The sequence below is a fragment of the Chiroxiphia lanceolata genome, chromosome 16 (genome assembly GCF_009829145.1).
Source record: "Chiroxiphia lanceolata isolate bChiLan1 chromosome 16, bChiLan1.pri, whole genome shotgun sequence".
Classification (NCBI taxonomy): domain Eukaryota; kingdom Metazoa; phylum Chordata; class Aves; order Passeriformes; family Pipridae; genus Chiroxiphia; species Chiroxiphia lanceolata.
In genome coordinates this window covers 16,364,362-16,378,971 of record NC_045652.1, presented here as the reverse complement: position 1 = coordinate 16,378,971, position 14,610 = coordinate 16,364,362, and the positions used below count along the sequence as shown (strand labels likewise).

General features: G+C 53.5%; 1 protein-coding gene across 1 annotated transcript; it reads left to right on the top strand.

Moving 5' to 3' along the window:
• The first annotated feature begins 738 nt into the window (after positions 1–738).
• SCNN1B (sodium channel epithelial 1 subunit beta) lies at positions 739–13,750 on the top strand. The gene is made up of 14 exons (XM_032703993.1): positions 739–807; positions 3,045–3,256; positions 5,320–5,638; positions 6,729–7,107; positions 7,843–8,036; positions 8,876–8,979; positions 9,424–9,587; positions 10,015–10,122; positions 10,819–10,936; positions 11,500–11,575; positions 11,755–11,812; positions 12,280–12,341; positions 12,721–12,796; positions 13,202–13,750. Exons 3-14 carry the CDS (start codon positions 5,328–5,330, stop codon positions 13,565–13,567), a joined length of 2,016 nt encoding a protein of 671 aa, XP_032559884.1. The 5' UTR covers positions 739–807; positions 3,045–3,256; positions 5,320–5,327; the 3' UTR covers positions 13,568–13,750.
• Positions 13,751–14,610: the final 860 nt, after the last annotated feature.

Below are 14,610 nucleotides of genomic sequence, written 5' to 3'. Positions count from 1 at the left end.
TTATCAAGAAGATTAAAGAAACCCCCTGTGTAAATACAGGTCAAATCTGGGTGACCACCCCTGGCTGCACGCCGGGTGCATCCCAGACAGCTGCCCGGCACGAAAACCTGCCCACTGCTGCAAAACCAGGCAGAGATCGGGTGTCAAAAGCCTGACAACAGGGACAGCTGACACCAGGGAAGGCAAAGCAGCAAGGTGATGTCCTGGCACCAGGGACATCTCAAACCAGACTGAGACACACTGTGACCTGCTGCAGGGCAATGGCCACCAGACCTAAGAGCCCCTTCCAGTGCCTAAAGGGGCTCCAAGAGATGGAGAGGGACTTAGGACAAGGGGCTTAGGACAAATTCCTCCCTGGGAGGGTGGGGAGGCCCTGGCACAGGTTGCCAAGAGAAGCTGTGGCTGCCCCATCCCTGGAAGTGTCCAAGATCAGGTTGGACAGGGCTTGGAGCAACCTGGGCTAGTGGAAGGTGTTCCTGCCCATGGCAGGGGATGGAACAAGGTGACCCTTAAAATCCCTTCCAACCCAAATCATTCTGTGAACCTGTGAGGTTTGTGGCACTGCCTGTGTCTGGTGGTCTTGGCATGACGGGAGTAGGAGCAGCAGAATCAGCTGCCATTCCTTGGGACGTGTTACGAGACAATCAAAGCAAGGTTTCAAGGAGCCGGGACTAACCTGGGAGCGACTCCAGCCGGCGGGAGGGCGGGTTTAGTCGCTCCGTCGGGGCGGGACGGGGCGGGACAGGGGAGGCGGTGTGGCCGGTCCCGGTCTCAGCGGGAGCTCTGCCGGAGCCGCACGGGCGGCAGGTACGGGGGGACAGGGGAGAGACTGCGGGAGGGTCAGGAGAGGGGGTGCGGGGTCGGTGCTGGCCGGTCCCTTCGGCCCCGCGGCGCCGCCAAGGGATGCCCGCGGGCATCTCTCGGCGCTGCGGGCATCCCTCGGCGACGTCTCGGGGCCGAAGGGACTGGCGCGACGGAGCTGGTCACGGTGTCTTTTACACTGATATGGACCTGAAGTCACCCGATCTCTGCCTGGTTTTGCAGCAGTGGGCAGGTTTTCCTAGCGGGCAGGTGTTTGGGATGTACCCGGCGTGCAGCCAGGGGTGGTCACTCAGATTTAACCTGTATTTACACAGGAGGTTTCTTTAATCTCCTTGATAAAAAGGGATGGGAACAAACCACAGCTTTGTGGAATAGTTCAGTGTTTGATTTGGTGTTGGAAATGTGCCATGTCCCCCAGGATGGTGTCTCCCAGTGAGGTAGAGTATGCTCCTGGCATCCTGGTGGACGGAGCTGTTTGGGGGTGGGTGGGGGTTTGCTCTGTTTATGATCCAGGATTCCTGTTGTTCCTCACCCAAGCAGCAGAGTTAACTCTCAGCAATGTGACCCTCCTGGTATGTGAGAAGCACAGTTTGTCATCGTCCTCGGAGAGAGGGACATCATGGGAACAATAGAATCATAGAATGGTTTTGCTCGGAAGGGATTTTAAGGGTCACCTTGTTCCATCCCCTGCCACGGGCAGGGACACCTTCCACTAGCCCAGGTTGCTCCAAGCCCCGTCCAACCTGGCCTTGGACACTTCCAGGGCTGGGGCAGCCACGGCTTCTCTGGGCAACCTGTGCCAGGGCCTCCCCACCCTCCCAGGGAGGAATTTCTTCCCAAAATCACATCTAATCCTGCTCTCTGTCAGTGTGAAGCCATTTCCCCTTGTCCTGTTGTTCCAAGCCCTTGTCCCAAGTCCCTCTCCAGCTCTTGGAGCCCCATTAGGTACTGGAAGGGGTTCCAAAGTTTCTCCGGAGCCTTCTCTTCTCCAGGCTGAACACTCTCAGTTCTCCCAGCCTGTCTCCAGAGCAGAGGGGAACACAGGGTTAGGCAGGGGAAGAGGGGACAGAGAGTGCAACACATGGCACAGAGTCAGGCGAGTCGTATCTCAGCTCCCAGACTGTAAATACTCCTGGCTGTACTTGTGCCTGCTGGGGTTGGACGTGGAGGCGCCTGCGTGGGTTGGAGCCGTGGGCATTGGAGCCAGCCCTGTGCTGTGGCCACTCTCCCTGCACACCACCAGCAAGGCAGAGCATCTGCTGGAGCTCTGACTCCACCTGGGGATGGGCTTTCACTGCTTGCTGACATATTACTGCTCTACTTTTCAAACTGGCAACCTGTAAACTTGTGAGGTAATGAAAAAAATTTCTCCAATTTGCAAAAAATACCACTAGAGAGCATGAATGTCTTGTCGAGGAAAACAAAGCCTTTCCCTCAGGCTCAGGGGGAAGATGTCAGGTGAACAGCTGGTAATCAGAGAGATGATGCTGGGTGTCCCAGTAGAGAAAGTGCTGAGCAATCACAGTGGCATCAGGCTGGTAGTGTTGGGGTGGTTTTGCAGCCCAGGTCCCACCCTGGGACTTCCAGGACTGTGCGAAGGTTTGCTTATGCCTTTATTTCTTTCAAGTGGGAATTGCCCCAGGAAAATCCCAGAGGAGATTCAACACAGCCACCACAATTGTTTCGTAATGTGGGAGTCTGATCTCACAGTGAGGTGGAGGAGTTTCAGCTGGGATGATGCTGGGATGATGCTGGGATGATGCTGGGATGAGGCAGGGCTGGACTTGGCTGCTGGGGACAGGGAGGACACAGCCACAGCACAGAGAAACCCCATTGCAACCAGGAGCAGGTTTATCTTAGGATGGCTTCTGTCATAACAGGGCGTGGGTGCTGCTAGGAGAGGGACCCCTGGCACCTTGTGCCCCACAGGGTCTCGTGTCCCTGGGGTCAGCTTCCAACAGTCAGTTCAGATGCCCCTGGTGTGACCAGGGCAGCCTGGAGCAGATGGGAAGCATGTGCTGATTCCCCTGAGCCACCTATGAAGGATTCAGGGCTGTGAGTCCATCAAGGGGGTGGCATCTCCTGAGCCCCCAGCCCTGCTCAGCTCCTGCTCCACCACTGTTCTGCTCCCACGTTCTGGAGGGGCTTTGGGAAGGGTGACAGTTCTCTGCACCGATGGAGGGTGGGTCTTGTTGTCCCTCATTTGTCACTTCTCTGCTCAGGTGCAGCCCACTGATGGAGCAGAGCAGGACCCACTCCAAATTGGCATCAAATCTGGCACCAACCTCCCTCTGGGCATCTCCAGCCCCTGAGCACTGAGTGCTGTGCAGGGGAAGGAGCCCCCACAAACAGGGGCTTGGGCAGCTCACCTGGAGCAGCTTCCATCTGTGAGAAAGGAACAAGAACTCTGTTTGGAAACACTCTGGAAATAAAGGTAAGAAGAAAACCGTTAAAGTGAGAAATTACACTGAACAAAACTAATCCAGGTACAGCCAAGTGCAGCTTTGCTTTGTACCATTTCTTTTATCCAATATGAGAAGAAATAACAACTTCTCCCAGCAATGGCAGGTTGGTGAGTAACCCAGAGAGACCTGTACACAAGTGGGGGTCCCCCCATGGCAGGAGCCCATGCTCTGGCCAGGCCAGTAGCTGGTGACAACAGGGACAGCCAAGGGCAAGTGGCCAGCTGGGACCAGCTGGGTGGATCCTGCCCCACACAGGGCAGGGGGATTTGTAATTTCAATCTAATCAAAATCTTCTATTGGATTTCTTCAAAGCTGGAAAATATTTCCTTATCTGCCTCCCTAGGCTCCCTACATTTAAATGAGCTCTGACAATTCTGTTCTGCACAGCTGAGGAAGGGCTGAGCTCACACTGCAGGGGCTCAGGCACAGCAGCCGCTGGGAATTCAGCAGAGGCTGAGGTTCTGGTTCCTGTTCTCATCATATCTCTGCCCAAAACCCAGCCAGGGTCTGGTGCAATATCAGCTCCTTCCATGAGCAAATCCCCCTCAAGCAATGGCAGAGGGAACCTCTGTGGCACAAGGTCACAGAGGATGAGCTGGTGATGGTGGGTCCAGCTCCCAGGACAGATGTTACTTGGAGAACAAAATCCTTTCCTATGGGAGTAGAGCCTGCCCTCAGATCTTAGAGGAAGCAGCTGGGGTTTGTTCTTTCAGAAGTCCTCTCCCATTAAGGTGTCACCTACATCTAATGTCACAGGTAATAGGGATGCAGTGAAACCATCATCTATGTTTGGATCATGGAGTGAGACTTCAAAAATCTATTGGATTTTATACTGCTACCAAACTCTGTATGTGCTACTCAGGGATTGTGCAGATCTGGCCAATAGACCAAGGAATTAGTATTACCTTTTTTTTTTTTTTGAAAAGTACAAAGGGCCCAGCTGCTTCCACTCCCCAGGGCCTTTGTGCACCCCTCACTGCCTTCTGTATCTTTGTTCACCTGCAAGTAACCCCGTGTCACTCTCGTCCGTGCCCTGCCGAGTGCTGCTCCCTAGTGAACTATCACTGCCTTATTCCAGCTCTCTTCCTTCTGGGATGGGGGCTATTCCCGGCATTAATCTTTAACTCTGCTCTCTTGCAGCTTAAATCTGAAAAACATTCTGAGTGGCCATCTCAGGTTCATTTTGAAATACTGCCTCAGGATGTTAAGATTTAGTAACACAGATTCTCACCTTAAAATAGCACAAAATGTTCTATTTACTCACAAAATGAATGTCAAGTATGCAGCATCCCTCACCTGGGGGGGAGGGGGTCGGGTCATACTGATAGTATCTGACAGACAAAGGAATTTGGTGGAAAAAAACAATCCACCGTCCTTCCTCTGGTAGGCAGCAGCCCTGGACAGCATTGCTGGTCCTGGGAAAGGTGCTGCTGCTTCCAGCTCCACTTCTGCTGCCCCTCCAAGTGCTGGGTACACTCTAATACTTCTTACCTTTAAGAAAAATTGTCTTAAGCCCCTTGTGAGGTTGAACCCCGAATGCTGTGAGCCCGAGCTCTACCCGAGCCAGCTCCTGCATGTACTGCTTGATCCACCTAGTGTTGGATGAGGCTGGGGATAGTGTTCCAGCTGTCTCAGTGTGCACACAGCACTACCACTCACTGAGCAGCATCTGGTGGGGCATTGCAACACCACGGAGCCTGTGGCCACACTCAGAGTCACCAGGCACAGATATGTCCTGCAGGTTCCGGTCACTCAGCTCTGGGTGGGGCCAGCAGGGACACCAGCATTTGCCACCTTTGGAGCTACCAATGCCAAAGCTCCTCTGTGCCCTCCCAGGAGGCTGGGGCACGTGTCACTACCAAGGTGTGACCCTGCAGAACGTCCACACTGAGATTCTCCTGGGTTATAAACCAGGGCTGTGCCACCACAGTGACCATCCCACTTCTGCTGCACTGACAGTGCAGGTGCACCTGGTGTGGCACAGCCCTACTCCTCCACAGAGCTGATTTGATGTCTTTTCTTCTGTTGGCAGGCAGCAGCATGAACCTGAAGAAGTACCTGGTGCGGGCCCTGCACCGCCTGCAGAAGGGCCCCGGCTACACCTACAAGGAGCTGCTGGTCTGGTACTGCGACAACACCAACACCCACGGCCCCAAGCGCATCATCAAGGAGGGGCCAAAGAAGAAATTAATCTGGTTCTTCCTAACGTTGCTCTTTGCATCCCTGGTGTTCTGGCAGTGGGGGATCCTCATCAACACCTACTTGTCCTACAATGTCACCTCGTCTCTCTCCATCGGCTTTAAGACCATGAAGTTCCCTGCAGTCACTGTCTGCAATGCCAACCCTTTCAAGTAAGCTTTGATTCACCCAATTTACCCATCTGTGCTCTAACCCCTCAGATATACTGCCAGGGTGAGGTACTGCAGGCCTGGTCTTGTCTCAAGTGTCCCCTTAGGAGCATCAATTGACTCACCAAGCGGCATTAAAAACCAAATAAAGAAGAACAATACAAGGGCGAATGGCTCAGGGCCAGAGGAGGGTTTATCTACCTGTGTTTTCCTGGATTTCATAGAATCCCAGAATGGTTTGGGTGGGAAGGGACCTCAAAGCTCTTCTCATTCCACTCCCTGCCACAGGCAGGATCACCTTCTACTAGCCCAGGTTGCTCCAAGCCCCGTCCAACCTGGCCTTGGACACTCCAGGGATGGGGTGGCCACAGCTTTTTGGGCAACCTGTGCCAGGGCCTCCCCACCCTCACAGCTGAAAATTTCTTCCTAGCAAAATTTCTGTACCATACCAACCAATCTAATGAAGGTTTTTTCTCCCTGCAAACTTTCCTCATCTCATTAAAAAAAACAAGTTTAGCTCACCTGTCACAGCCCAAATCAGTCTTTCAATCTTTCCCCACAATTCTTTTTCTTCCCTTTCCTCATTGTGAATGTTCTCTTTATTGCTCACACTCCAGTCATTAAGAGCTAGTTACACAGCCATGTCTGCCAGGAGCTGCAGAGAACTCAGTTGTGATTTCAAAGAAGTCACTGATTTTTGTTAGTGTTGCTTTAAATTTAGAGTTGCTTTACATTCATATCCACGCAACCGTGCAGCCCAAGACAAGATGCTCTCAGCCAACACAGGAATTGCTTTGGGGTAGTTTTTTCTCTGCTTGTGTAAACTGTAGTGAATTACTGAACTAAAATCAATTCAGCCCTATGCTGGCAGGTTCACCTCTGCAACACTCCCTATTTTTACCCTCTTGCTGCCTTTCTGGCTGGCTGTGGGTTTCTGGGATGCCAAGCTGGCTGTGCTCCGCATGGAAGCTCCCATTGCCCTCCAGTAAATTTTAGGCAGCAATCCGAGGTCCCCGGGAAGGTCCAAGCCGGGCGAGCTGCCACATGTCCCCAGTGCCGTGACACTGCCTGGTCACAGCTCCTTGTCCCTCAGGTACTCAGAGGTGAAGCACCTGCTGAAGGAGCTGGACAGGCTCATCGAGGCAGCGCTGGAGAGGATCCTGCAGCCAGGGAACGTCAGTGACAGTGTGTCCCCACCACTCGACCTGCAGCTCTGGAACCAGATCCCCCTGGTCCTCATCGACGAGCACAACAAAGACAATCCTGTCATCCTGGACATCTTTGAGACCAACCAGACTGCTGGGGACAACAAGACTGCTGCGAGCAGAGAAACTACTGAGGACAACCGGAGCTCTGAGGGCAACGAAACCACCATGTACAGTGAGACCACTGCGTGGAACCAAACCACTGCTCCACCTGCCCCAGCCAACACAACAACGGAAGAAAAGAAGTACAAGCTGGCAGTGAAGCTGGTGAGAGGGGTTGTGCAGAGACAGTGGGCAGGGATGAGGGATGGGACATGTGGGCACCTCGGCAGGGATGCAGCTTGGAGATCCATGTCTCCTCCCCATCAGCTGCCCACAGCTGCTCTGCCTCGAGTCTCTGATCTGACTGTGCCAGGGCTGGGGCTGCCTGTGCCCAGACTCACCCCCTGCTGCGGGCTGAGCCCAGGGTGGAACCAGGGCAGGGGTGCTCCACGCAGGCTCCCAGGCAATGGACACGTTCACCTCTTCCTTGTGTCGGGCACCCAAAATGCCAGAGAGAGGCTGTGGCTTCTGCCCCTGCCCCTTTCCTGCTGTGGTCCACAGCTCAGAGGCACACGATGGTCTTACAACCCCTCACCCCTGCTCCCACGGAGGAGGGTCCAAGGACCCTGTCTGAGCAGACCTTGGAAGCTGGGGAACTCCAGCCTTAAAGGATTGGCCCAAAAGTGATGTTTTCTGTTAGCTTGTGAAGGTCACCCTGGGACTGACTGAATAGCCTGCCCAGCTGTGAAACATCCCTGGGGAGGGACCCTGTGAGCACACGAAGTGTGGCAGCTGGGAAGTGTCACAGCTGGCTTGTGGCTCTGCCTGGCTGTACCTTGCAATTCCTGGGAGCTGCAGGCAGGGCTGGCATCCAGTCGAGCATGTGGGGAGGAGGGTCATGCCATGGGTCCCCCCTGCCATCCCCACAGGGGCTCAGACCTGCCTGCCCTGTGTCCCCAGTGCAGCCATCAGGGCTCCAACAACTGCACGTACCGGAACTTCACCAGCGCGGCGCAGGCGGTGACCGAGTGGTACATCCTGCAGTCCACCTCCATCCTCTCCAAGGTCCCGCTGCACGAGAGGATCAGGATGGGCTACCAGGCAGAGGACATGATCCTGGCGTGTCTCTATGGGGCTGAACCCTGCAACTACAAGTAGGTGCACACTGAGTTCCCTGCCCCTTTCCATCCCAGCAGGAATGAACAGACCTCCAGTGGAACAGCAAGGGGAGGGGGAAGTCTTTTTAAGGTATAGATCAACTAATAACAAGATTAGTGCCGGTCCTCAGCTCGAAAAACACTTCCCAGAGTGATCCTGACTGAAGTGGGTTACTTTGAGACAGTGCTGGCTTGAGTTAGAGCTGTAGATGGGCTGTTTTGCTCATGACATATCAAGGCTAATAGCACCTGGGGCTTCCCAGGGTACTGAGTGATAACCAGGTGCTGAGTCAGCATATCCATCATGGCAGCACAGCCCCCAGTTACAGACCCTCTCCCTTTTTACACAATTCATTTTAGACATCTTTGTTTCCTATGAACTCCAAATTCCTATTTCCAATGTTAAGAAAGGGGAGCACAGAGCAGCACCACAGGCTGTGGGGAGCCCTGGCCCTTCTGCGATGCTCCTTCTGCAACAAGGGCAACAGAGAATTGTTATCAAAGCATGAGCTGTAACACCAGCCCAAACCTGGTACCACAGCTCAGGCTGAGCAATTACATCCCTCACCTGTGTGACCATTCCTCCTCGTCCCAGTGGAGTGCTGTCCCCAGGGCTGTGTCCCAGCACACACATGTACCCTGCCTGCTTTGCCTTTTTTTCAACAGCAGATTGATTGACATGATATCAGCTGGAATTCCTGTGCAGGTGTTCAGCAAGCGAGGCAGTGGGGGATGAACCCCAGCACAGCTGCCAAGCACTGGGCCCACCAGCTGCATTATCTCACACCCCTTTAGTCCTCCCAAGGGTCACAGTTTTATGTGTATGATTCTTACAGGAATTTCACCCAAATCTACCACCCAGACCATGGTAACTGCTACATCTTTAACTGGGGCATGGATGAAGAGGCTTTGAATTCTTCCAACCCCGGAGCCGAGTTCGGTAAGGGAGTGCTCTGCAGCAGAGGAGGGGGCTGGAGAGGCAGAAATGGGGGATGTTTGTCTGTCTCTCGGTACCCATTTCTGTCACTCAGGACAGATTTATCATTCCTGTGTCACTGGAGCACTGCAGCAGGGAGCAGGGGCTTTCCAGAAGGGGATAATTCCCAAAAGGGAAATGTGCCACACAGAAACAAAGTGACCACAAAGGTAGCAGAAGTGCAACGTCTGGATAGCTGAAATACATGAGGCAACACCTGACTATTCCCAGCTATTCCTATTCTGGGCATTCTCCATCAGAAGTGTTCCTGCACGGGTCAGGCTGCCATGGCAGCCAGACCCCAACCTTTCCCCAAGGAACAGGGAGGACAAAATAGACTCTTTTTCCCCCCTAAAGCCTTGCCTTCCGGTACAATTCCTGTTCTAAGTGCTTTGTCTGGTGTCCCAGGGTTGAAGTTGATTCTGGACATCAGTCAGCAGGACTACATCCCCTACCTGTCCTCTGCTGCTGGGGCCAGGCTCATGCTGCATCAACAGAAGAGCTTTCCCTTCCTCAAGGATCAGGGCATCTACGCCATGGCAGGGACGGAAACATCCATTGGAGTGCTGGTGGTATGTGTGGCATTCCTGGGGAGCAGATTGTCTGAGAATAATGTTATCTGATGGGACCCAAACCAAGTTTGCTTTAAGTCTTGGCTGAACTGGCTCAAACCAAAGGAGTCAAGGTACACGCCAGCCAGGGGCTGGAGCAGTTCATGGAGACTTTTATGTAACTGTCCTGGCAAAGGGCTGTATTGAGCCCAGAATATTGGGTTCAGGTCATTGTTGCCTCTTCCTCTGGCATGTCAGAAGGTGCTTTGCCAACCCCTGAACACCTACCTGGATCTGCCTGGGGTAGAGGCTGCAGCCCCTTTAGCTCTGATGCTGCTGACTCTTTTATTTTTGCCAGAGCCAGCAGGGAATTACAGTCTCTGGAAAACAGTCACAGGGCCCTGGGGAGGAGCAATAACCAAAGTTTGCTGTTTGGGTTTCCTTCCAGGATGAGCTGGAGCGGATGGGCTATCCCTACAGTGACTGCACCATGAATGGCTCTGATGTGCCTGTCAAAAACCTCTACAGCCAATACAACACCTCCTACTCCATACAGGTAAAACACCTTTTTAAATCAAACAAAGGTGTTCAGGAAAGATCATGAAAGCAGTTAAATCTTTGGCTAGCATGCAGGGTAATTGGGATGAGAAAGCTGAGTGTTTGTAAACCTTGAAACTGTAGAAAATTAGAGTGCAAGCACTAAGCACGGGTTAATTTGTAACAGGCTGTACCAGAGGGAGAAGCAGCTCTGCAGAGTGCAATCCGGCAATAAGGGAAACGCTCAAACCCTTTGGGGTGATTCACAAATGCAACTCGAGATTGGGAGGGCTTTGGGCTGGCAGTGATTTTATATTTCTGCCTTTATTTAATATAACACCTGGACCACCTTACCCAACTTTTGAAGATGCTTGTGTAAGGTTTAAGCAAACACTCGGAAGGATTGCGTTATTCCCTAGAAGTGCTAAAGCTGTCAGAGTTCTGTGTCCACGTAACGTCACCGTAGAGCCCTTTCTGCAAAACCGGGCTCTTCCATCACTCCCTGACTGCTCTGAACTCTCTAGACCTTTCCTATCGCACAGAAATTCTCTGCTCGTCCTACCTGCAGCTGTTAAATTTAATTATCTTCTCATAGACTTTGCTATTGCTTTGTGCTGCCTCATCCAGAATCCCACTCCAACCTTGGGTGATTAACTTCATGCCTCACTCTGCTCATGGCTCAGCCCATGCCTAAGTATCCCTCTTCCCTCTCCAGGCTTGCCTGCGCTCCTGTTTCCAAAACCACATGGTTGAGATCTGTGGATGTGGCCACTATATGTTCCCTTTACCCAAAGGGGTGAATTACTGCAACAACGAGGATAACGCAGGCTGGGGTAAGAGCTCACCCAGCGCTGCCCGCGGGACCTGCTGCCGTTGTCACCGCAGCCACTCGATGGCTTTTCCCTGAGACACGTGTCTGTGCGGCTGCTTGGGCCAGTGCTGGGCAGAAGGGGCCAAATCTTGGTCCTGGCTGAGGGCTGAGGGAGCCCCTGGGCACTGGGGAGGAAGAACACAGGGTAACACTGCCGGCCTCTGTGCCCGAAGAGTTTGGGTCCCGAAACAAACTGTCCCTGGCAGGGGCAGGGGTGGCTCCAGTGCTGCCCTGGGGTGGCACAGCTCCGTGCTGGCAGCAGCTGGGCTCTGCCAAAAATACTGACCCCTGGCAAGCCACTTCCACAGGAACTGTCTACAGAGAGTTACAGTTTATTTTTAATCTATTATTAAATTGTCTGAGGGATTTGCCCAGGTTTCTCAAGGAAATGAAGGCTGGAGGGGAAGAAGGCAAATTTGTGCAGCAGGGTCACACCTAACATTTATTTTGATAAATGAAATTGATATAAGCCAGTAAGCAGATCCTTATCTAAAGAGATATTTCGATTTTGTTTTCACCAAACAGCATATTGCTATTCCTCACTGAGATCCAGCATAAAACAACGACAGATCTGCATCGACTCCTGTAAGGAAACATGCAAGTGAGTACCTGCACCTAATCTGACTTCTGTGGAGGTAGAGCATTTCAGTTCCCACCAGTCCTGACCTTCCTAAAACAGCAGCAAACTCCGCAGGGCTGGTTTGTTCTGTGAGAACTGAAGTTCCAGGGACTTCAGGGAAGGGGAAACCTCTGTACTAATGCTCTCCCTCCTCCCTGCAGTGACACGCAGTACAAGATGACCATCTCCATGGCAGACTGGCCATCAGAAGCCTCTGAGGTAAACCTGATTCCTTGGTTTGGAAGAGACATTAATGGTTACCTGTTCCCAGCCACATGGACACTCACTATTGTCAAGGCTGCTACCCAGGTCCCAGCACCTCTTTGCTAAATTCCACGTTTTCCACACACAAACCAGCAGCAGAAACCAAGGTACAAGGTGGGAGGAGGGACCTCCCCACAGCAGCTCCTCCACCCTGGGGTTCTGCTCTAAGTGCCTGTGACAGCCCAAGACTGAGCACCCACCTTCCACGCCATGTGCCTGTGTGGTGCAGGGGGGACTTCTCACAGGGCAGGAGCACCCACCTCCCTGCTGTGGCAGAGCCCACCCACTCAGGTCCACAGCACCCCCCTCAGCTGCTTACAGGGCTGGGGTTGTGTGGGACAGGATGCAGCACCCGCGGGACTCTGTGCTCTTCAGGAGCACAGGATGCTTCTGCTCATTCTGAACACAGTTTGTTTTTCTAGGACTGGATTTTCCATATTCTGTCTTATGAAAGGGATATGTCAACAAATGTGACTCTGGACAGGTGAGTGAAAGGAACAAGCACTTTATCTTCTCTGCTGAGCCTGTTAACATCAGACTGACACGAGCCTTGGCTCTGGGCCAGCGCACGCGTGTGCGAGAGCAGAGGGAGGACAAGGTTTGGCACATGTTCACCTGGGAGATGCAGAGAGCAGATCCAAAAGGCACTTGATGTACATCCTCTGCTCTTCAGAGCTGCAAACCAGGCCAGGAAAACTCAAATGTGTTAAGTAAAATCAGCATTAAAGGCAGCTCCTATGTCATAACATTTATCCCTTCGTACTTAACGTCTCGGCGTCTGTCCGTCCCATGGTCAGGCTGGAGCAGAGGTATGGGTCCTCCACAGCCCAGCTCCTCTCTGAGCTGGTTTTTGTTCCTTACAGGAATGGGATTATCAAGCTGAACATTTACTTCCAGGAATACAACTACCGCACCATCTCGGAGTCAGCTGCCACGACAGTGAGTGCCCGTCCCAGTCCTTCTGTCAGAGCAGACACAGAAGCCAGTCAGCCAGGACACACAGGCTGGGCTCAGCTCCCTGGGGCTAATCAGCCCTGGCCAGAGAGGCCCCTCAGCAGCCAGTCTGTCACAGCCCTTGGGGCTGCTGTCTCACATGTTTGCTGTAACGAAGCGGACAAAGTTGCCTCCGTCGGTCGGTTCATAGCCCTCAGATCATCCTCCCCTCCACCTCCCATCCCAGTCCCCAGCACTGGGGAGTACAACCTGACAGGGCAGCACCTGCAAGCAGGGGATGTGGTGGGCAGGTCCCTGGTGCAGGGACATCACCCATCTTGGCACCAGCACAGGGGGGCAGATCAGGGATGGGGCTCCACCACCTTGGCTCACTCCACTCTTCTCCCACAGATTGTTTGGCTACTCTCAAGCCTTGGAGGCCAGTTTGGGTTCTGGATGGGTGGCTCAGTGCTGTGCCTCATTGAGTTTGGGGAGATCATCATTGACTCGCTGTGGATCACCATCATCAACGTGATCAGCTGGTGCAAAGGCCTGAAGCAGAAGCGGGCGCGGGCGCGGTACCCGGACGCGCCTCCCACAGTGTCGGAGCTGGTGGAGGCTCACACCAACCTGGCCTTCCAGCATGAACCCATGGGTGCCCTGCCCAGGGGCGAAGCTCTGTCCCCTGAACCCGGCACCCCCCCGCCCAACTACGACTCGCTGCGTGTGCAGCCCCTCGACGTCCTCAGTCCCGACAGCGACGCGGAGACCGAGTGAGCAGAGTGTCCTGTCACCTCCTGCTGCCATCACCACGCTGGGTGTCACTCCCTGAGCAACCACCTACTCTCTGTCGAAGTTAGGAGGGAACTAAAAAGCCCCGGCTGTCCTCCCCCTTGACTGATCACTGGGAGGAAGCTCTGCCTAATAAACCCTGCATTAACCTCACAGAGTCAGGCTCTGGCTGAGTGTGTAGAGCTTGTGTACATCAGTATTGCTGCAAAATCATTCACCACTTCTCATTACCAGGTGGGTGGGAAGCAGTTCCCAGTGAGCAGAGTGGGGTGGTGGCAGTGGTGGAGGGGAGAGGACAGGACACCCTGACGGTGAATGCAAGGCCATGGCCTGCTGGATCACAGAACCACAGAAGGGTTTGGGTTGGAAGGGACCTTAAGGATCACCTCATTCCATCCCCCTCTCCAGCTCTCTTGGATGTAGAGACATGGCACAGTGTCTGTTGCAGCTGTGCCACACCCTTGGGATGGGACCAAAGCTACTTCTGACCTCTGAGGTCCCAGTATTTCCATCCCCCAATGGAAACAGTGTGAAAGCTGAACCATCCCCTCACTGCTGGAGCCTGCAGGTGTCCCACTGTGTTGCTGCCCAGGGTTTGTACCACTCGTGGTGCAGGTGGGAACAGCTGTCAGTGTGTGCCAAGGATAGACTCCATAAAGATTCAGGGGTGGGGAGGAAGTGCCAGCCTGTTTCACAGTACCACCTTTCCAATAATAAAACAATTTAAAAGTTGCCTTTAGCTTCCCTGCTGGCAGCAGGGGCAGTCCAGTGCTGGCAAGAGGCTCATGGCAGCAGTTTGCAAGGAGGGGAACATACTGTGCTTGCCCCAAGGTGAGGGTACTGGGAGCTTTGGTGGTCCCCATGGGGCTGGGCTGAGTGGGGCAGCAAGCTCACCCAGCCCCTGGCCAGTCCCAGCCTCTGGCTTTCCCAGGAGCCCATCATGACCCACCAAGACCTGCCTTACTGAAGTACTTTTGCAAAAGTTCAAGAGGAAACACGATCGTGTGGTTAAATCACGCGCCCGGGCA

Excerpts from the sequence above, each read along its gene's own strand:
- SCNN1B (XM_032703993.1), top strand. The coding sequence starts at position 5,328 with ATGAACCTGAAGAAGTACCTGGTGCGGGCCCTGCACCGCCTGCAGAAG. Across the intron at positions 8,980-9,423 it reads CAACCCCGGAGCCGAGTTCG|GGTTGAAGTTGATTCTGGAC; the intron begins GTAAGGGAGTGC and ends CTGGTGTCCCAG. Across the intron at positions 11,813-12,279 it reads GGCCATCAGAAGCCTCTGAG|GACTGGATTTTCCATATTCT; the intron begins GTAAACCTGATT and ends TTGTTTTTCTAG.